The sequence below is a fragment of the Paramisgurnus dabryanus genome, chromosome 2, assembly GCF_030506205.2.
Source record: "Paramisgurnus dabryanus chromosome 2, PD_genome_1.1, whole genome shotgun sequence".
In the NCBI taxonomy this organism is placed as follows: Eukaryota; Metazoa; Chordata; class Actinopteri; order Cypriniformes; family Cobitidae; genus Paramisgurnus; species Paramisgurnus dabryanus.
Window position 1 is genome coordinate 12,981,723 of NC_133338.1, and position 20,678 is coordinate 13,002,400.

The 20,678-nt window shown below is 36.4% G+C and overlaps 1 protein-coding gene across 1 annotated transcript in view; it reads left to right on the plus strand.

Moving 5' to 3' along the window:
* Positions 1 to 20,678, plus strand: part of LOC135783587 (protein mono-ADP-ribosyltransferase PARP14-like) — a 108,012-nt gene that overhangs the window by 33,349 nt on the left and 53,985 nt on the right. Inside the window, exons 10-11 of the mRNA XM_065294331.2 lie at positions 11,550 to 11,732; positions 11,910 to 12,316. Coding sequence (XP_065150403.1) covers positions 11,550 to 11,732; positions 11,910 to 12,316 — 590 coding nt within the window. The remainder of the gene's footprint in view (positions 1 to 11,549; positions 11,733 to 11,909; positions 12,317 to 20,678) is intronic.

A 20,678-nucleotide genomic window follows, 5' to 3' on the forward strand; every position in this document is an offset into this window, starting at 1 on the left:
TATGCTTATTGGAAAAGGGTTAAGCAACATAAATGACACATGACACTCACTCACATCGTCTCATTTCCCCTATTCTCGACAGGTGATTAAATGTTTAAATTATACTTAAATTTTACTTTAACACAGAGAAACATCAAAATAGAACACAAGTTATCTCGATAGGCCAACATCATGACGCACACAGAATTCACAGCTGCGTACCGCACAGCAAAGCTGCTGCCTAGGCCATAACACCGAGTTTCTCTGAGAAATTTCAAACTTTCTCCTGTTGCTTCTGTAACATGAAGTTTCGTTTCTGATTTTAGAGAAACTTCTGTAAGAAAATCAGATAGAAAGATTGTTATCTCTGCTTTTTATCAATGAGAAAATAAAATTTGTACTTAAAATATGGACCCTAACATATAGAGTAAGCACATAAGCACTCTCTCTCAAAGGTTTAAAGAGAGAAGAGCAAAGCTTATCGTTGTTTTGTTTTTGCTTCAGCAATTGCTGGAAGAGCAGATACAGCGTTTCACAAACCCCCTCCTTCGCTCACACAAATGTTCAGTGATTCTCAACACTTTCATTTATCCTTCATTTACAACTTGCAATTTCATTTCAAACTACTTAATATTGTACCTTCCTACATCAAACCAAACCTAAAGGTTTGTCCAAACATCTCTTTTAGCTCTATCGTCAGTTAAACGTTCACTACTCAAAGTTTCACCAAGAACTTCTTCAAACTTTTTCTGTCTGCTCGTAACAGATTGACTGAAACTATGCTGAACCCATCTCTGACCAATAAAGAAAATTAAATCTCTTTCAGAGCTTCCAAACAGTTAAAACTGATCATGGATATGACATTCCCTACTTCCTTTGACCATCATAAACTTACTCCACTTCCTCTAACCTTCATACACTTACTTTGAGCCCTCAACTCTATGAAAAACAGCACACTGTCTTTCACACACACCATTCGTATCTGAACATAAATTTACTGAGCATATTTTATTTAGTTAACAAAATGAGAGTTGAAACACTTTACCTTTATTTTACCCATTAAAATTTTTGAAAAATATTCTGTGGTTGTGTACGCTCCTGTGGAGCTTAATGAAATAGTCCTTTTATCAGACAGTTGATAGCAGCTGTAATCTTAACTCTAATTTGAAAGATTCAACCACAAATTTATAATCCTGTCCCTTAACTGTTATGTTTATACATGGCAAATTTCGAAAAGCAACTTCTTTAAACATTGTAGAATTAAACGGCATATATCATATATATCATGGTATATTAACTGGCATTTGCAAAGGCAGATCTTCATTGCCAAGCACAGCATAGAAGTAGCAAAACCAAAATACAATACTCATCTGAACTCACGAAGGACATGATTTACCCTTTTACAAACATCATTGTCTGTGTCAAAATCTGAAACTGGTTGTTTTAATGTCACTACCAGTGTTGCATGCATTGATGTCACTACCAGTGTCGTATGCATTTAAAATCTGGTAAAACTGACGTAATTTTCTTTTGATTAACAAAGAGTTGTAACTTAAACATAAGCCATTTTAGATTTTTGTTTATTTTCAAACTGAGCCTTTAACATTTGACTATCTATCTTATAACCCCTTCAGCATTCCCTCCATAACTTCTTTTATCTCTGTTATGTTTGTCTTGATTTTACATTTTTCACTTTTCAATTTCTACATTTAGACAATTAGTGACAAAAATCCAAGGGATACGCTTCGATTCTCGGGTTATAATTTTTTGAATTTTACACATGTTTTTTTTTTTTAACTCTTTATATACGTCTTTAATATGTCTTTACTTTTACCTTTGTCTTGGGAACCTAAAGACCGCCCAACGTACTTTGATGTTATATTATATTTGATGTTATATTTAGCAACTGAATTTTTCTTTTTCCTCTTGTTTGATCTTAAAGTTCTCTTTCAGCTGTTGTTTTAGCTAGCTTAATTATATCATCTAGCTTGATCTCTGTCTCTGACTGCTCCATCATCAAAGTAATATAATCTGACCAGTAGACAAGCTACCAACACAGTACGTACTGAATTTTCCAAAATGTCAGAACAGAACACACTCACTCTTGCTTTTGCTTAAGTGGATGAGTCAGGAGAGAGGACACCGGACCAGCCGAGGTTAACCCTCCGTCTTCACTCGCGGCTTGGAGTCAGCAGCCAGTGGTCTGGAAACATTTACATCTGGATGTGCGAGAGAAAATCCCGACTCCTCGTTCGGATAGAGACAACAAAAATGTTTAAAAAATGTTATTCTATCCTGCCGACTACGCCATAACTGTTGGATCAGGTCTCCACACCACAGACAAAATAAAAAACGATCCAGCCCCGGACACCAGATCACGTCAGAAAATATGAGTTTACTTTGTTAAAGCATCTGTCAGATATAAGGCTGATCAATCGTTGCTAGAGGAGAGCATAAACAGAGTCGTGAGACGGAGGTTTAGATGATAAAAATAGAACAGTTTTATTGATGGACAGTTAGTTTCAGTTGCATATGCCTCAATGTTCAAACCTCGTCTACCCCAGGAATACAGCATGCACGGTTATATCCAAAATTGCTCAGCTGCATCATCCCTTAGACCTTGGGCTTCCATAAACATTCTCTTTATCTATCTTGTTTACACACAGACAGAACAGCTCTATGAAACTTAACCACAAAGAGACATATAAAATATAGAAATACAATGAATTAATGAATGATATAATAAAATATAGAAATATAATAATGAATGAATAAATGAATAATGAATAAAAACAATAATGAATAAATGAATTAATAAACAATAATGTAATAATAAAAATGATAATAATGAAATTGATAACAATAAAATGATATTAAATAATCAAATACAATAATTAAATGGATAAAAACTAATGATTATAAAATGATTATGATAATTATGTAAATAAATGATTAAAGATAAAAAAAAACACAATAATAAAAACATTCTGCACGTGAGGATCTAAGGTAGGATCCTTCAAGGGTATTCTTAAAATTTATATTTGAAATGGTGCTGGGCAAAGATTAATCGCGATTAATCGCATACAAAATAAAAGTGATTATTGGTATAATATATGAGTGTGTGCTGTGTCTAATTATTATGTATAAATATATACACACACATTCATATATGTATTTAAGAAACATTTACATGTTTATATATATTTATTTATATTTTTTATATAATCTATAATATAAATAAAAAAAGATATATAAATAAAACAATTCTGAAATTAATATATGAATGTGTGTGTGGTTAAATATACATAATAATTAGATGCAGTACACGCACATATATTATGCACAAAAAAAATCCCTTTTATTTTGTATGCGATTAATCAGGATTAATCTTTGCCCAGCACTAATTTGAAACGTTATATTTTAGACATTGTGATGAAAATATAATAAAAATAAAACAACCATAATAATGCTTAAAAAAATAGCCTAATCCATCTCCTAAATTTATATGGAAATCAAATGCCCCACCAGTTTTAAAATCAATCAAATAGTATACAAAAAATATTTTTAGCTTCTTAAACATTATATAATATGAGGAACCTAGAAAAATATTTACCAAAAAGGCACTTGTTTTAAAAGGGAAAAATAAAGATACAAAGATGATTTATTTGCATGTGTCTAATATATTTTTAACTTGATCAATTACTTTTGTTAAATTTGATAAAAATAAGTATTTTCATTAAATGAGTTTTTACATTTTTATCTAAAGGATTCACAAATTAAAATGTCATAAAAGAACCATTTACCATTCGCCGTACTGACATTATTTCAACCAAATTTCAACGTTGATTTTTAAGCATTGTATTAACCTTTAGCAATCGTTTACCATTCACCTTTGTTTCAACATTGTATCAATGTTGAAAAAACAACTGAGGTTATTTTAATCAAATTTCAACGTTGAAGGTTGGTCATGCCTGCTTGGTGGTCAGGCTGGCTTGTCTTAGCTGGTTTAAGCTGGCCAGGCTGGGAGACCAGCTTGACCAGCCATAATACCAGCCAGGGAACGTTCCGGGAAGGTTCTCTTTAGGTTATAAATAAAAAACCTAAAACTAACCTGCAGGGAACGTTCCGGGAAGGTTCCCCTTAGGTTATAAATAAAAACCTAAAAATAACCTGCAGGGAACGTTCCGGAAAGGTTCTCTTTAGGTTATAAATAAAAAACCTACAAATAACCTGCAGGGAACGTTCCGGGAAGGTTCCCTTTAGGTTATAAATAAAAAACCTACAAATAACCTGCAGGGAACGTTCCGGGAAGGTTCCCTTTAGGTTATAAATAAAAAACCTTAAAATAACCTGCAGGGAACGTTCCGGGAAGGTTCCCTTTAGGTTATAAATAAAAAACCTTAAAATAACCTGCAGGGAACGTTCCGGGAAGGTTCCCTTTAGGTTATAAAAAAAAACTAAAAATAACCTGCAGGGAACGTTCCGGGAAGGTTCTCTTTAGGTTATTATAAAAATAACCTACAGGGAACGTTCCCAGAACGTTCTTATTTGGTTCCCAAAAAAATAACCAAATGGGAACCATATGGGAACGTTAGGGGAACGTTTTGTGTTTGTTGGGTAACTATAGCACTTCATGCAGCTGTGTGTAACTCAAAGCATAAGCGTCCCGGCCATCAGCTCGGGGCGGAACCTTTGCTTAGTCAAACTGAAGTGGTCTTATGAACAGAATGCCACGATATTCTGCTTTCTGGGACTCACTAGGGGGGTACGTGAGCCCGCCTTCAACGAGATGCCGCGCGTCTGACTGTGAGCACGCTCTGGTGTTAAGCTCGCTTTTATGTCATAAACGAAACTCATTGCGGTGGGAAGTAGGGCTGTCAAAATGGCTGAACAAGTACATTCGAAATTCGTCCTTGAAAAATTATAAAATTCGAATTATATTCGAATTATTAAGACCTACTTTATCTTGGAGAAAATACTCCTAAAAGCCCACAAGAGGGCGCAGCACAAAGCCCCAATAATATAAACAAATCATTAACAGCATATTTTTTGTTAAAACGAATGTTATAAACACTAATAAATTAAACATAATTTCTTAAATTCATATGCAAAGGAACAAAAGTGCAAAATGCCTCAACAGCCAGCGTGTGTAGGCTATTAACACAAACATAGTCAAGAAGAAACTATGAATACATTTACAAATAATTTTATGTACCATACATTAATTAAATTTACAAAAAAAAAAAATGTACAGAGCCTCAGTAAATACAGAACACACGGTGTCTTAATGAAATCAAAATTAACCAGTATATTTGTGCACCTGTAAATGTACAAAACGAATGCCATACATAGACAACGCATATTAATATAGGGCATTTTATAAAAAATATAAGTAGATAAATTTACGTGTTTCTAATAAAGTATGAAAACGAATTAATCTTTATTTAAGCCAAAATAAGTGGGAAAGATCATTAGTCATTTAAATTTTGTCAAGCTTAAACGCTATTCACAGCAACTTATATTATATTTTGTGTGTTACTTGGTTGAAAATATGTAGAAATATATGCGAGTAATAAAGTACAGAACAGAAATGTTTAACTTACGCGCAGAGCGAAGCCGTTAATAAAGCGTAAAACTCTCCGTAATTAATAGAGGACGTGCTGAAACAGTCGAGTTGGCAGATGATCATCATGTTTATATTTCACGCAGATATTGTTGATGAAAAACTTGCATATCAAATGTCCAGGTGAAAGTCAAGTTTCCAGTCAGTTATAAAAATAAAGCCACCGCGGCGGCGTTACATTGCAAATCTCTCATATGCGGTATGGACTCTGTAGATGCACATATGGTTTTAATGTTGCTAAACAAGCAGCTGAAATATGGCACTTTCATGTTGATCAGTTATTTTAAACTTTAAAACTGCATTTTGAAGCAGACGACAATAATTCTGTCATCTCAGCTTGTTTCACTTTGCGGATGAATTCCAGTTGATGCTCCAAAAACCAAAGAAGCATCACACAGCCCTTTTAATATGTATTCTGTCCGACTCGTAATCCCCACTGTCTTTTCTTGCTATTTTTCAAATGAATAACGCTGGCTTGCTTCGCATAGTTGGCTGAGCCGCTACGCTCTGTTACAATCCGCGTCAGTTACGTCATCATCACGTTGCGTGAGCTTCCTGACACAGGTAAAATTCGAATGCAAAGTTTTACGTTCGAATATGCATATTTTTTTTACATTCGACGAATATTCGAAATTCAAATTAAAATTTGACAGCCCAAGTGGGAAGCAAGCTCACTTGAGGTTAATACTACCCTTAATTTCTCTGAGTATTGGAGTGGAGCGGAGGTGTGAGCGTCTTCGGATCCACTGATATAAACCAGCCATATGGCCGAAAAACGCCATAAACTGCTAGGCTGTAAGCTTTTGAGTGGCCGTCCGGAGAGGGCGCGATTCAAACGCTTGGAGCCATGAAAAGGTCTGAGGCTGCCGTCTCTCTAGGAAGAGAAAATAACAGCCGTAAGACCGTGCTCGCTTGCACCGTCAGTATCGTAGCGGATAAACTGAGGTGGGCTGCGAGCGAATTTCAGCGAGAAAGCGTCTGAATTATTGTTTAGAATCCAGCCCGGTGTCCCGGGAATGGATTGCCAAACCGGGGTTTTACGGCAAGCGTCGATACAATTATGAACGGCGGGCCGTGTGTGCGTATATTGACTGCTTGTTGGTAAGGCAAAAAAGTGTTTAGAGACACCTCTGCACTGTGGAGGGAGGAGCGAGGGACTCTGCGAAAACAAGCGCCCGTGTTTGCTTGTCCTATGCATCTATCTTAGTTATACGGCTCCGCCACTTGCTCATCTCAACAAGAGAGGAACAGCAGAGGGGAGCATGTAACACAGATAGAACAGCCATGCATCGTATGAGCGGTCTTCACCCGGTGATGCACTCAGAGGGAATTCATAGGAGCATGCCAGTGATCTCGCCACTGACTGTGTGAGGAACGAGAGACTCTGTGAGTGTAAAGCATGAACGGTTGCGTTGTGACAGAACACAAGGGGGATAGCCCGTGTGTGCTTGTCTATGCATCCATCTTACCCCGGATTTCCACCGACTGCGGAGCAGCTGCAGATCAGCTCCGCTGCGTTACGTCTCCGCACTCTGCCGTCCGCCAATACCCACCAGTTCCGTTTTTGTTGCAGAGCGGCTGCTTGCTGAAGTGACGAGGTCTCGCAAATTCACGTGATGATCGCGCGATACCTAGTTCTGTCTCTGCCCATTATGCCATTGAATTATGACGTTTTTACAAACCAGCCCAGATCACAACACGAGATCTCGCATAGACAGAGCAGTACATCAAATCCATCCAAAATTCAAAAAATAAGAAGGCTGCTAAAACATTTATATATGCTTTATCTTTAATGTATTTATTTGAAACTCCCCTGGCTCTGTTCCTGTCTATTATTTGTTGTTTCTGTATTAATGACTGACTTTATTTGTGTGTGTTTGTAATGTTTGTATTGCAAAGATTTAATAAAAAAACACGAGTTCTCGTGAATTCAGGTATGATCACGCGATAAAGTCATGGCTCCGCCCTGCGGAGCTGTCCGGCATCCATCAAAAATAGAAGCTCTGCGTATTTGTGCCGGAGGGCTGCGGATGGCCGGAGCTGTGACGGATTCGGAGCGCAGTCAGTGGAAATACACACATTGACTTGAATGGAAACCGATTGACTCCGCCGCCGTTCCGCAACGGATCCGCAGCCGTTCCGCAGTCGGTGGAAATCCGGGGTTAGTCTCACGGCTCTCCGCTTGCTCGTCTCAGCGAGAGAGGAACAGCAGGGGGAGCACGAAACATAGATAGAACAACTGTGCATATGAGAACGGTCTCAGCGTGGGAGGTCCCAGACCGGCGACGCGCTCGGAGGAAATTCATAGCAGAGAGGCTCACTCGAGCCGCTGTGCTGGACGCTATTACAATAGTATTACAAATGTATTTTCTACAGACATTAACCAATAGGCTTCAATTGCGGAGTAAACAGGAGTTTCCCCCATAGCGTCAGCAACTGATGCAATGCGAAGTGAACCGTATTGAAAGGGAACTCATTACACATGATGATTCCAGAGTAAATTGTGATCTCACTCGTTTTGCCCAGGACAACGCAAACATATTCCCATAATAAAACATTTTTAAACGCATTATTTTCGCAAATTACAGAAATTAAGACCCAGCGGGGGATGTATACTGCTTGTGGACAGCATGCTAATTGCTAGAAGCTAGCGGGAGGTCCGCCGTATCTTGGGTAAGTGATAGACTCGGGGGTACGCTAGGCTCGTTGAAAAAGCCTGGTTGGTAAAGCCCAGTCTTGGTTAGTTTGGCAAAACACTTTTAGTTTGGCAAAACCCTATTACTTAGTAAGTTCTTGTAGAATTGTAAAATAAAGCAGTTAAATATTTCTTTTAACTTTCAAAAAAGTATGGTAGCTGGTCACTGGCTTTGCTGGAGAAACCATGCTGCAAACTAACTAGCATAGCGGTTAGCAACCTCGTCGTTCTCAATAGCAAATGACTGCTAAAACACACACACAAGTTCACCACCTCGACGTGCACCAATTCGTGGGAGGGATGACGTCAGTTTTTTAACGCTGCTAACAATATCTATATAGCCCACTGCCTACAAACATTAAAGAGTATCTAAACCCTAAACCAACTTTTTTTAGTTAATGATCTGTAAGAATGATGCTTTATTAGTGCTGTTCATTGATTTTAGTAAGTTTTTTGACATTTGGATATAAAGTGTTTCAATACTACAATATATGGTGTAAAAACGTCTGAGTGCTGCCCTCTTCACGTTTAACGGTGGCTATTGCAGTTGAATTTTCCTATTGGATGTTGGGTCCAAAAAATAACTTGTGACGTAAGCAGGTTCAAGCTCACCACGCCCTTGTTACGATCTCACCATACACTTGGTACGAGCTTAGTTCGTCCCCTCTATCTCCTTTGGGATCTGCCCACTTTTCTCGCATTTTTCAAATATTGCCAGTGGGTGGAGTCAGGCTCTGAACAGCGGTTTAGTTACGCTTTAATAATATTAACTACTATACATTGTTTAAAAGTTATAAATTACGGGTTTAGCATCAGTGTATGGTCTTTGTTTTGAGATACAGATGCTCTAGCATCATAAATGTAGTATTTTGTGACAGAAGTCCAGATGACAACATGCAGAATATAAATGTGACTTTGTACCTTTGTGTTGATATAACGATTGTGAATCGAATCCAGTCTGTTTCAGATGTGTAAATAAGCCATGAAACCCATCCAATAAAATACATCCAATGACCATTTTTGTCCACAAATGCGTATAATCCGTGAAATATAGATATGTGACCAGTCACAGAAAGTAGGGACACAAGTCGGATCTGGGCCATTTTGAGTTATTCATATATTCTGAAAGTGCAGTTTCTAAGCTTTCCAACGATGTGTAACACATGAAAATCTGATAAGATTTGGAGAAGAAGTGGCCATTTGAAAATAGGAACTCTGAAAAACTCAAACCGAGAAAATCGAGATAAAAGGGACTCTTCTTTCCAGCTGGGGGAGACAATAGGGCTCATTTACATCTCATTTAGCTAAGCCATACCCCCCGTAAAGCCGTTTTGAGATACAGAGGTTCTAGCATCATATGTAGTATTTTGTGAAAGAAGTCCGGATGACATGACTTTTTACCTTTGTGTTGATCACAAGTTGAATCCAGTCTGTTTCAGATTTGTGAATCATCCAATGACCCTTTTGGTCAACAAATGCGTATAATCCGTGAAATATAGATATATAGTCTATTGTTTACATCAGATTTCGCATGAATGTCTGGTAACAGAATATAATACACAATCTGCGGACTATTTACATTGTAACATGTAAGGGTATATGAGATTACACTCTGGCAATTTACGTTCCGTTAAACACATGAACCCGCCTTCAAAGTTTGTCTTTAAAATAGTTAGGTAGTATAATAGATAATCCAAACAGCGCCGTCGAAAACGTGACGTAATCTCTCTGTCAGTTCTTGCAGCGCAGCATGAAGTCAAACACACATAAATTACACAGATTAAATAAATTATATAATTGGCTACATGTTTTGTCTATCAATATTTTCCATGAAGCCATTGGCTGATGGAGGAACGAGCGAGAGATTGGTTACATCCCTAAAGGGTAAGTCATTAATTACATTATTTTCATTTTTGGGTGAACTATCCCTATTTATTAGTCACGCTGTTCCCTTTGGGGGCAGGGGCGAAAACACAAGCCGCTTATCCAGTATTTAAATACACACAGACAATGACACCCCCCGCTGCATGCTAGAGTCTCCGGAAAAGCTGATTTCAACCGCAAAATGATTTTAAATATACAAAAACTGCTATCTCAAACATGGAGAGGCTTCTTTGTGATCTCAACTAACAGATTCTGCAATCAAACGAAAATCACAAATTTTGAAAAAAAACCTATGTTTCTCATTATCTCGAAACTTGTGCTGCCGACTTGTGTCACTGGTTTCTGTGACGGGTCACATATATATTATGTTGTTGTCTTGTAATAGAATATCGCCTACAATCTGAGGACTATTTACGTCGTAACACACTGTTTGTGAGATTACACTTTAGGTTCCAGTAAACACATAAACATGCATTAAAACTTTGTTTTAAAAGTATAAAACATAATATCCAAATAGCGCTGTTATTTCCGTGAGACATGATAACAGTATAGAGGATATCAGCAAAGTGACTGCTCTTTAGCTACCTGGTGGGTGGAGACCTGGGTAGAGGGGCGGTGGGCGTGAAAATTCAAACGAAATGTGACGACAAGGCTAGTTACGTCACAACGGAGGTGATTTTGAAACCGTGCAATCTGAGACTCCAGGCAAACCTGTATCACATTCAAAACAGCATGGATGGATTTTTTCCAAGTTTGTATGTGTGTGGAAGCACCAGAGATACAAAATAACAATAAAAAGTGAATTTTTCATAATATGGGCACTTAATGCCCCATTGTGTTCTGTCCTGTGCTAAAGCGTTTTGGTTTGTTAGGTCTAATTGTTTGTTTGACAATTCTGACATTGTTGGATCAAAGTCAAGTTAAGTAATCTTGTCATAGTCTCAGTTATTGTCATCTGTTTGTTATGTAATTTTCCCCATGTTGTGCTTTTGTTCTACTTTCCTTGCTGATAAAAACAGCATACCAGCAAGACCAGCATATGTTGTGTTTTGGTGCTGGTTTTCTGATGACCACCAGCTAAACTAGCACATGCACAAGCTAAACCAGCACCCCATGCTGGTCATACCAGCAAGACCAGCATATGTTGTGTTTTGGTGCTGGTATGCTGGTGACCACCAGCTAAACTAGCAACAAACCAGCATAGCAGTCTATGCTCTTTTTTCAGCAGGGTTGTGTTAAATAACAGCTCTAATAAAAAGTTCACTAAGTAAATATTTAGGTTTTGTATAGCATAATAGCTTATTACTTTATCTAATTAGAAATATATATGAATAGACATGTTGACAACATAATTTTCGGCTTGTGCAGGAAAAGGAGCTATGGACCCAAAAGAGGTGGCCAAGTGCATTCTACAGGGAGTAAAGGATGGTGTTCAAGGAGCAAATCTTCAATATCTCAAAAATATTCGCATCATTCTGCTAAAAATCAACATTTTCCTGGCATTCAAAGCAACGGCACAAAACAACTTTGGCACTCATACGCAGTTTTCAGGTGAAGATAAATCTGTGTAATGTAATGACAGGCTATAATTTATATTAGATGTATCTGTCTAAATAATTTTCTTTACCTGAATTTATACCAGACGTGTCTTTCTGATTCTTACTTTTTTAACAAAGATTTGTTTACAATATTTTCACACTCATTGTCAATAATGCATACCTTTTTCAGTTCCTGGACCTCTTGTACCGACCCTAACAACCACCAGAGGGCGCAACCCAACCAATAGAACGAGACGATCACAGTCTTTACCTATACAGAACAACCGTAATTTGCTTTATTCTTTGCCTGTCATAAAGGACAAGGCTGAGTTTCTAGTCATTGGACACAGCACTGTTGATGTGTCAAATGCCTGCAGGGAGCTTCAGCATGCATATGAGAACCAGTGTTCTTCGCAGTCTTTCTGCTCTGAAGATATTGATTGTCTCAGTGATGGTGAGAAGGAACAGCTGTGCTCTAAAGTCAAGTCACTGCATCTGCAGATACAAAACACCAGCTCTAAAGAATGGGTAGTGTTGGGACAGAAGGATGGAGTAAATGAGGTGGTTAGCCTGGTACAAAGTGGACTTCGCAAACAGGTCAGTAATTGTATGAAATGTACCATAATTTAAGGTGCAGGTCTTGTACATTTACATCTTTACCTTTAGCAGACACTTTTATCCAAAGCGACTTACAATGATAAGGAAACAATCAAGTGATTTGTCATAAGGAGTCAATAATACAATAAGTGCTTATACCAAGTTACAAGTTTTCACAATTCTGAAACAATACCTGTTTGTACAGGGTTTGTACAGATATTGTGTAATAAAATTCAAGGACTTTTGAGGACTTATCAAGCACTATTTTGGGGGTTTTCAAGGACTACAATTAGAGATTTATTTTTACAAACATATTCTTTATTTACCTTAAACTCTTACCTAAAAGGAACAGGGGCGTCTGTTTGTGTTGAAAAGTGGTGGGGACTAAAGATCAGATGAAAAAACATTACAGCAGGATGGGGAAAAAAATGGGTGCATCAAAAATGGGCATAGTGTAGGCCGGTCAACAACACAAAAATACTCAGCATAAAACCCTCAACAATGTCGACTGCACATGTAACAGTCCCTGCAACACCAGCTCAACCGAACAGTGCCAAAGCACCATACTGTAGAAAACAGCAGCGCGTTAAGTCAATGATTACAATAAAATTCATTACATATGTAAAAGAAAACACACTATAAGCACACAACGCAACATATGTGACTCTAGACCACAAATCGTACACTGCAAAAAATGATTTTCAAAAAAAAATGTTCTTAGTATTTTTTGTCTTGTTTTCAGTAAAAATATTTAAAAATTCTTAAATTAAGATGCTTTTTCTTTATGAGCAAAATGACCTAAGAAAAGGAGTCTAGTTTATAGACCAAAAATATAAAATTTAAGTGATTTTATGCATAAAAAAAAACAAAATAATCTGCCAATGGGGTAAGCAAAAAATACTTTTTCCTAAACATCAAATTCAAGAAAAAATAGCTTACCCCATTGGCAGATTTTTTTGTTTGTTTTATATTTGATATTTTTGGTCTAAAAACTAGATTTTTGCTTATCAAGAAAAACCATCTTAATTTAAGAATTTTTAGATATTTTTACTGAAAACAAGACAAAAATACTAAGAATTTATTTCTTGAAAATCTGATTTTTCTTACTTATTTTTTTACTGAAAACCAGACAAAAATACTATCTTAAAATTCTTAAATCAAGATGAGCAAAATGACGTAAGAAAATAAGTCTAGTTTTTAAACAAAAACTATACAATTTAAGAGAATTTGTGCTTAAAACAGCCAAAAATATATGCCAATGGGGTGAGAAAATTTTGCTTATATTAAGTGTTTAAAGGGGCTGAATGTAAGTTATTACTTAAAAAAAATCTTTAAGATAGAGTTTTCATTTGTATATTTATGAGGCAACCATAATGTAATAGAGAGAATGACACCTTGAGTGTCCTCCACGGTTGTCTCTATCAGCCTGTAGGCTCTTTTCTGTGTGGAGAAGTCGGGTCCGAATTGGCGCGAAATTCAAAATGTGACGTCAAGCGCGTGCTCGTCTACCTGGGCGTTCCATATAGACGCGTACGGCGTCATTACAGCGGCAATCGCTAGCATGTTTCAAATGGACTCTGTAGACGGAAAGAAGCGACCAACTTCCAGCACAATCCAGACACTCACGGAAACTCCTCATAAGTTTAAAAAAATCCTTATCTAGTGCGGCCAAAATAGTGCGTGACCGACGTCGGGGAAAAGACAAGAGTAAACATCGGATTGGCATTTGATTCTTGGAGGGAGCTCCGGTCAGCGCTGGGTATGAAAACAGACCTTGAGCAGGTTTCCTTTTTACTGCAAAGGTAAGACATAGTTACAGGGCATCTGTAATATATTATGTTATTGTTTTTGTGGTGTAATGCTAACGATAGCATTTATTTTGTGGTGTAATGCTAACGATAGCATGTAGCACAGGACCGTTTCAAAAGTTACTTTCTTATGTGAATTATCTTTATTCAGAGCACGAGTGCATTAAGATTGTGAGTGTCGGGAGTGTGTTTTACAGTGTCGTGTTACAAAACTTTTAGAAGTAGACTTCTGTTGAAAATATAAAGTAGCACTGCAACATTTTGCTAAAATATGGTATGTCAAACAATAACCTTACAGTACTGTAACTTTTCTTACATTTGTAAACATGCTGGTGAATCTCAATGAGCTGTCTGTGGTTGCTACGGCAACTCTGGTTGTTGTGGTCGTGCTCGTACAAGTGTGCCCACCGAGAACGAGCATGAGACTGGCTGCAGTTTCTATAACGGCCACTGGTGTCAGTAACGGTTAGAAATTTCTCAACTTACGGAGAGCACCTTTAAGAAAAAATAAATCTTATTTTAAGATTTTTGTCTCACCCCATTGGCAGATATTTTTGCTTGTTTTAATCACAAATTCACTTAAATTGTATATTTTTTGTTTAAAAACTAGACTTTTTTCTTACATCATTTTGCTCATTAAGAAAAATCATCTTGATTTAAAGAAGCGGTGAATCAAATACTCAATTTTAACTTGATAATTTGTTATATAAGAGGTCATCATACTTAAATGAACATCCCGCAAGTTTCAGAACTGAAAACGTCCTTGCTACTGAAATATAACAGTTTTTGGCACCAAGCCAGTAAAACAAGCCAGTGTGGAATACGGAAATCTATGACGTCAAAGTAGAATTGAAGCACCGCCCCATAGCCAAATACAAGGACCACTTTTGTAGCCCCGCCCACAGCTTCGCGTGACACACGTGTGTCTCAACAAGTAAATATGTCTTTAAAGATTGACAAATGTAACCAAAATGACTTTTAAATACATTTTTTTCTGAGAGACTTTTATTTTGACGTGATGATCTGTTATGATAGACTGGAAACGCATTTTCGGTTGTGGAAGAACCGCGTGGGAACAACACAGAAGCTAAATACTTTAATTCGGAGGCTTGGAACATAACATTAAATGCATGGAAAAAGTTTGCTTTTTAAGAAGTTCCAGCTCGTGTGGGGAGTGTTTGTTAACTTTGTGTACACGGATTCATTTGTAAAGAAGTCGATGCTGGATTTGCAGAGAGACTGTGATTAAAAACACCACTTATATTGGATCTGACAACAATGACACAGCATTATACACAGTAAGACATTTTACTTTATTTAAGTTACTGCATTTCACTATTGCTTTGTTAGAAGAGATCGCTTGATATGTCCTGTTGTAACGTCCGTGTCTAAACACGTTTGTTTGACTGTTTTAATTTAGTAAAAACATTAAACGATTAATAAAGGTACAACACTTAACAATACGACTGTAATTTAAAGGTAGAAATATACACAAATAGTTCTAAGGAAGGATTTATCAGCCGCAGTTTAGATTCTGATGCCCGTTTACTGTGTTGTATACGGTATTTAGGCGAGTTACGTTTGAAAGGTCAAACACTCAACAAAGCTTATTTTTTTTATCATATAACTGTGGTATTTAACATTACGTGAATGTAAAAGCAACTTCACAAGCACAATCGAAATATACAAAGTTATTGATAAGGATTTATTAGCCGCAGTTTAGATTCTGATGCGCGCTTACTGTGTTGTATACGGTAATTTAGTCACGTCGAGTTTTGTTTCTACTTTAATATACGTATTGTCATTTATGTGTATCATATTTAGCACCCAGAATCTTTTGTGGCTCAAACATATTTGTGTTCGGCTGCTATTTTTATCACATTAATGTTTTTAAAACATTTGCCCACATGTAATGACGGGGAATGAAGCCGTCCAATCATAGCAGTGGGTGTTTACGTCCAGGTCTTCAATGCGGCCCGCCCCTTCAAACGAACCATTTCTCCAGAGAGCCACTAATCCATGTTACAAAATAGCCTATTACTTATTGTTTTTGATGTTTTTGAATGTAAAAACCATGCGGACATTATAAGTAGACATCAGGCAACAGTATAAAACAATAAAATCGACAAATTCACCGCCCCTTTAAGAATTTGTAGATATTTCTACTGAAAACAAGACAAAAATACTAAGAAAGAAAGTCATTTTTGCAGTGTAAGTCGCAAAAAGTGGTGGGGACATGTCCCCAGTGTAAATGACACCTATGAAAAGGAATATACATGAATAATAAAAAAACGACATTTAACCACAATTAACCATGTAGAATGTCTTTTCACCACAAGCAAATGATATAACACACAAGCATTTGCTATAACACCATCTGGAAACATTAGCTGGAATAATGTGGAATTGTTTTCAGCACTCCTATTGGAGTAGTGCGATGTAACACTAGATTCCAAAGTATCTAAAATACAAGACTCTTGATGTTGTACTAGATTGAGCGTTCTGCAAAAAAAAAACATGTACAAATGAAATTATGACAAATTTATTCAGTTATGGCTATCTAGCAAGCATGCAGTATTGGTTGTTAGAGTTTAAGTAATTACTGTATTGCATTCCAAATGACTAGATTGGACTTAAACTTTGTTTATATTTGGTAAGGATTTTTGATCCAATTCAAACTACAATTGTAAGTCCTTCAAAACACAATATAGCACTTATTACATAAAATATTATATTACACAAGAGGTGGTCTAGTTTTCCCTAAACAAAATATAGGTTGTGGAAAATTGAATGACATTTCAATTGAAATTTCATTTTTACAACAGATTAAGGCAAAAATATATTTTATGGTTTCTGCACTATATTAAAATAATATAAAGTAACATTAAATTAATAATGGCTAGATGTCCCTTGTCCATATTAGCGATTTTCTGGCGGTTCATAAGTTAATTTCTTTTATGAATCTGTTTTGGAATTTCTGTATGAGAGCGCCCTCTGGCTTCGAGTACGAATGAAACGTACACTGCATGAGCAGTTTTAGCACTCCGTTCACATCATTTTGGATACAAATAAAAAAACACAAACAACATGCCCTGCTGAAAAAAACAGCAGCATACCAGCACCAAAACACAACATATGCTGGTCTTGCTGGTATGACCAGCATGGGATGCTGGTGCTTATGCTGGTTTAGCTGGTGCTGGTTTGGCTGGTGGTAATGCTGGTGCTGATGCTAGTTAAGCTGGTGTTCACTAGCAAACCAGCACCAAAACACAACATATGCTGATCTTGCTGGTATGCTGTTTTTTTTCAGCAGGGGTCAAATTCTTACCTGCTGCTTTGAGACCATGAGGTGAAATATTCTCGGGGACGTATGTTGATCCAGTGCGGCCACATGATTTGACATGATGCATACCTTTCATGTTACTCTTCAGTGCGACTTGAGACATTTGTTGCTTATTTTACACTTTTGTAAATAAAATAAAGGAGGAGTAAAGGAGACACTTCTTATATGCCCCCTTTTCCAGCCATGCTCGATTAAACCTGCATTTCTTCAGCAATGCCTCTTTACCATTCTGTTAATGTGCTCCAGGTGAGTTATGTCAGAACGAGCAGTAAATGAGAGGCGTAAAGTGGAAGGGGCAGCGCTAATTTTTAGTAAAACTGTATTTGCGTTTTATCTAAAAAATAAACACTTTAAAATACTTTTAGAAATGTATATATATTCCAAGCAGTTTTTTAAGTACTTCTTCATAAATATGGCTTTTTTTAAGTAACTGGATGTGGAGTTGTACATTTGAAAATGACACTGCCTGAGGGTAAGACAAAAGTAAACATTTGCTATATGTACTAGAGGTGGGCCAATCCAGTACTTTGGATCGGATATCGAGTCGATCCAGACCTTTTTTTTGCTGGATCGGATATCGAAATAACGGGGCCGATCCAAATCCGATACTGTGCGTTACTCGTGGTTGTTACTGTCATGCTATAGAAAAGTCTGACTATTATAAAAGCACCATAAACATTTTTATACATTTTTATATTTTTATACATATAATCAAAGTCTTCCTAATATATTCAAAAGCTTTAAAAACAGTTGCATATATGAAGATATTTAAGGTCACAAAAACTCAAAGGTCTGGTGCTTGTGGAGTTAATACACTGGAGTAGTGGTGAATAAAATGCGTCATACACACACAAGACACACAAACACATACAATAACCGTATTTTAATCATCTGATTAAAAAGTCTCAGTAAACCGCTGAATGAATGCAATACACTACGTACCTACCATATGCAAGATCTGTGAGAAGATGCTTGAAGCAGACTGTCCTGCGCCCCGGGAGTACAAAAAAGGACAGGATGATTCAATTGCATCATTCTTCTCCCAGGATATGCATCGCAATGAAGTCTTTCATGTTGTGACAGTTTGCGCAATTAAGTAAAAATGTACTTAAACTATTTATTTGCTCAGTTGTATATTCCACTCAAAAACTGGCATTATTAACAAATATTTAGGAAATACTTACATTCTTTTAACTTGTATCTCATTTTAAATGAGTTTTTTACATTTCACATGATATTGCTCTGTGTTTGTATATATGAAGAGTTTTGTTGCAAAACAAAATAACTCAGTTTTTAACATTTTTGTCAAAACATGTTTATTATTATGTAATCATGTTATTATTTTGTTTTATGGTGCTGTATTTTTTAAGTTATGAAGGTTTAAATAAAACCAAACCAACTGCAGTTGAATTGATATTAGTTGGAATGCACAACCAAAAAACGATCTTTCTGGGGAAAAAAAACGGAGTTATCTTGTTTTGCAACTAAACTCTTCATTTATTTATGTGTGTACATGCACACACAATTCTAAATGGATCAAGAAAATACTGGAATTGGACCAGGATCGGTATTGGTTGATACTCAGAATTCATGTTTCAAAATCGGATCGGTAATGGACAAAGTAGATCGCCCCACCCCTAGTATGTACCAAAGTTGTCATATAATTTACTGAGTGTGTCAAATTCAACACAATCTGGAAAAAGGGGGAAATTCACAGAGGAAAGATGTTATCTCACAGATACATGTCATTAAGCCGAAAATGCTAATTAAAATCAGAAGAAAGAAAATAAGAAACATTTGCCAATGATGTTATGGTCATCTAAGAGTACAAAATCTTAAAAAACTGTGTATTGAGAATCTAGTTGATGGCTTTGACTGTGATGTCTCAAAAAACACAGACTTCTGTGAATCATGTACAAAAGGAAAGCATCATCACAGCAAATTTACAAAAAGTGATCCCAAGAGAGTTGTGGAACCACTTGGATTAGTACACAGTGATGTACATTTGTGATTAAAAAAAAATAGTGCAACATCAGTAACCTGATAAACTACTATTATTATTAGTAGTAATATTTTTGCATTGGAAATGATTTACTTGCAGACGTAATAGTGTAATAGTAAAACAACAGACCTATTGTTAATGTTAGCCACACTGCATCTTCTGAGTTATGGACTCATATATTAACCCTCTGGGGTCTAAAGGGTTTTTAGGGCCCTGGGGAAGTTTTGACATGTATGTACATGTTTGTATTTTTAAGAGAAAAATGTTTATGCGTGGATTTTGAAAAAGCTAAATTTTTAAGTCACTGATATAACTCCACAAAACTAATTCTAAACATGTTTTACCAAGACTTTTCAAAACAGGATCTAGTAGTCTAGAGTTTTTTCTTCAAAATGATGTGAAAATCATATGGCCTACTCATTCATATAAAGCAAGATATTGATTTACATGTCTTTCCAAGGGTTTAACCTCGTTTCAAGAATGTATTATATAATATTAATTATACTATTATTATTATTAGGCTAATAATTATCTCAAAATAGGACAGCTAACAAAAAGGTAATACGAATTTATATGTCAAACACACATATGACATGAATATTTCATTAATTGGTTTATTGTTTTTTCAGCCATAATATATCCCTCACCTGGCATGGTTAAGATTCTTACCTTCATGATCTATTTATACCAGAAACTGCCTTTCACATGCATATGATCTGAGATAGCCATACATACATGGAATTGTTTTAAAATTCAAATTACTATCACAAATTCAGATATCACAAATACAAAATACTGTGTGGAAAAATTTATTTAAATACAAATACGTGGGAAAAATGTGGGCATACTGCGGGAAACTTGTTAAAAGTAGCAGTAACAAAAAAAGACAAACTAAAAATGTTTAACATACATTTCTTTTACCCCTGGGTAGGGATGTGACCGAAGCCGAATACGTTATTCGGAAGGGCACGGATAATAGCTTCAAAACGAACAACGAATTCATCCGAATAACAGAGAAAATATTCGGCCAGACATAATCACATGTTTACTGGAACAGCTCTAAATTATAAACCCCTTAAAGCAAGAATAATATGTGTGTGAAGTGAATGAGTGCAATCTATAAAATGACATTTTCGGCGCAACCCTTATTTAGAAACGCGAGCTGTTTTGGAATTAGTTTAAAATCTTAAAAACGCTACTAATATCAAA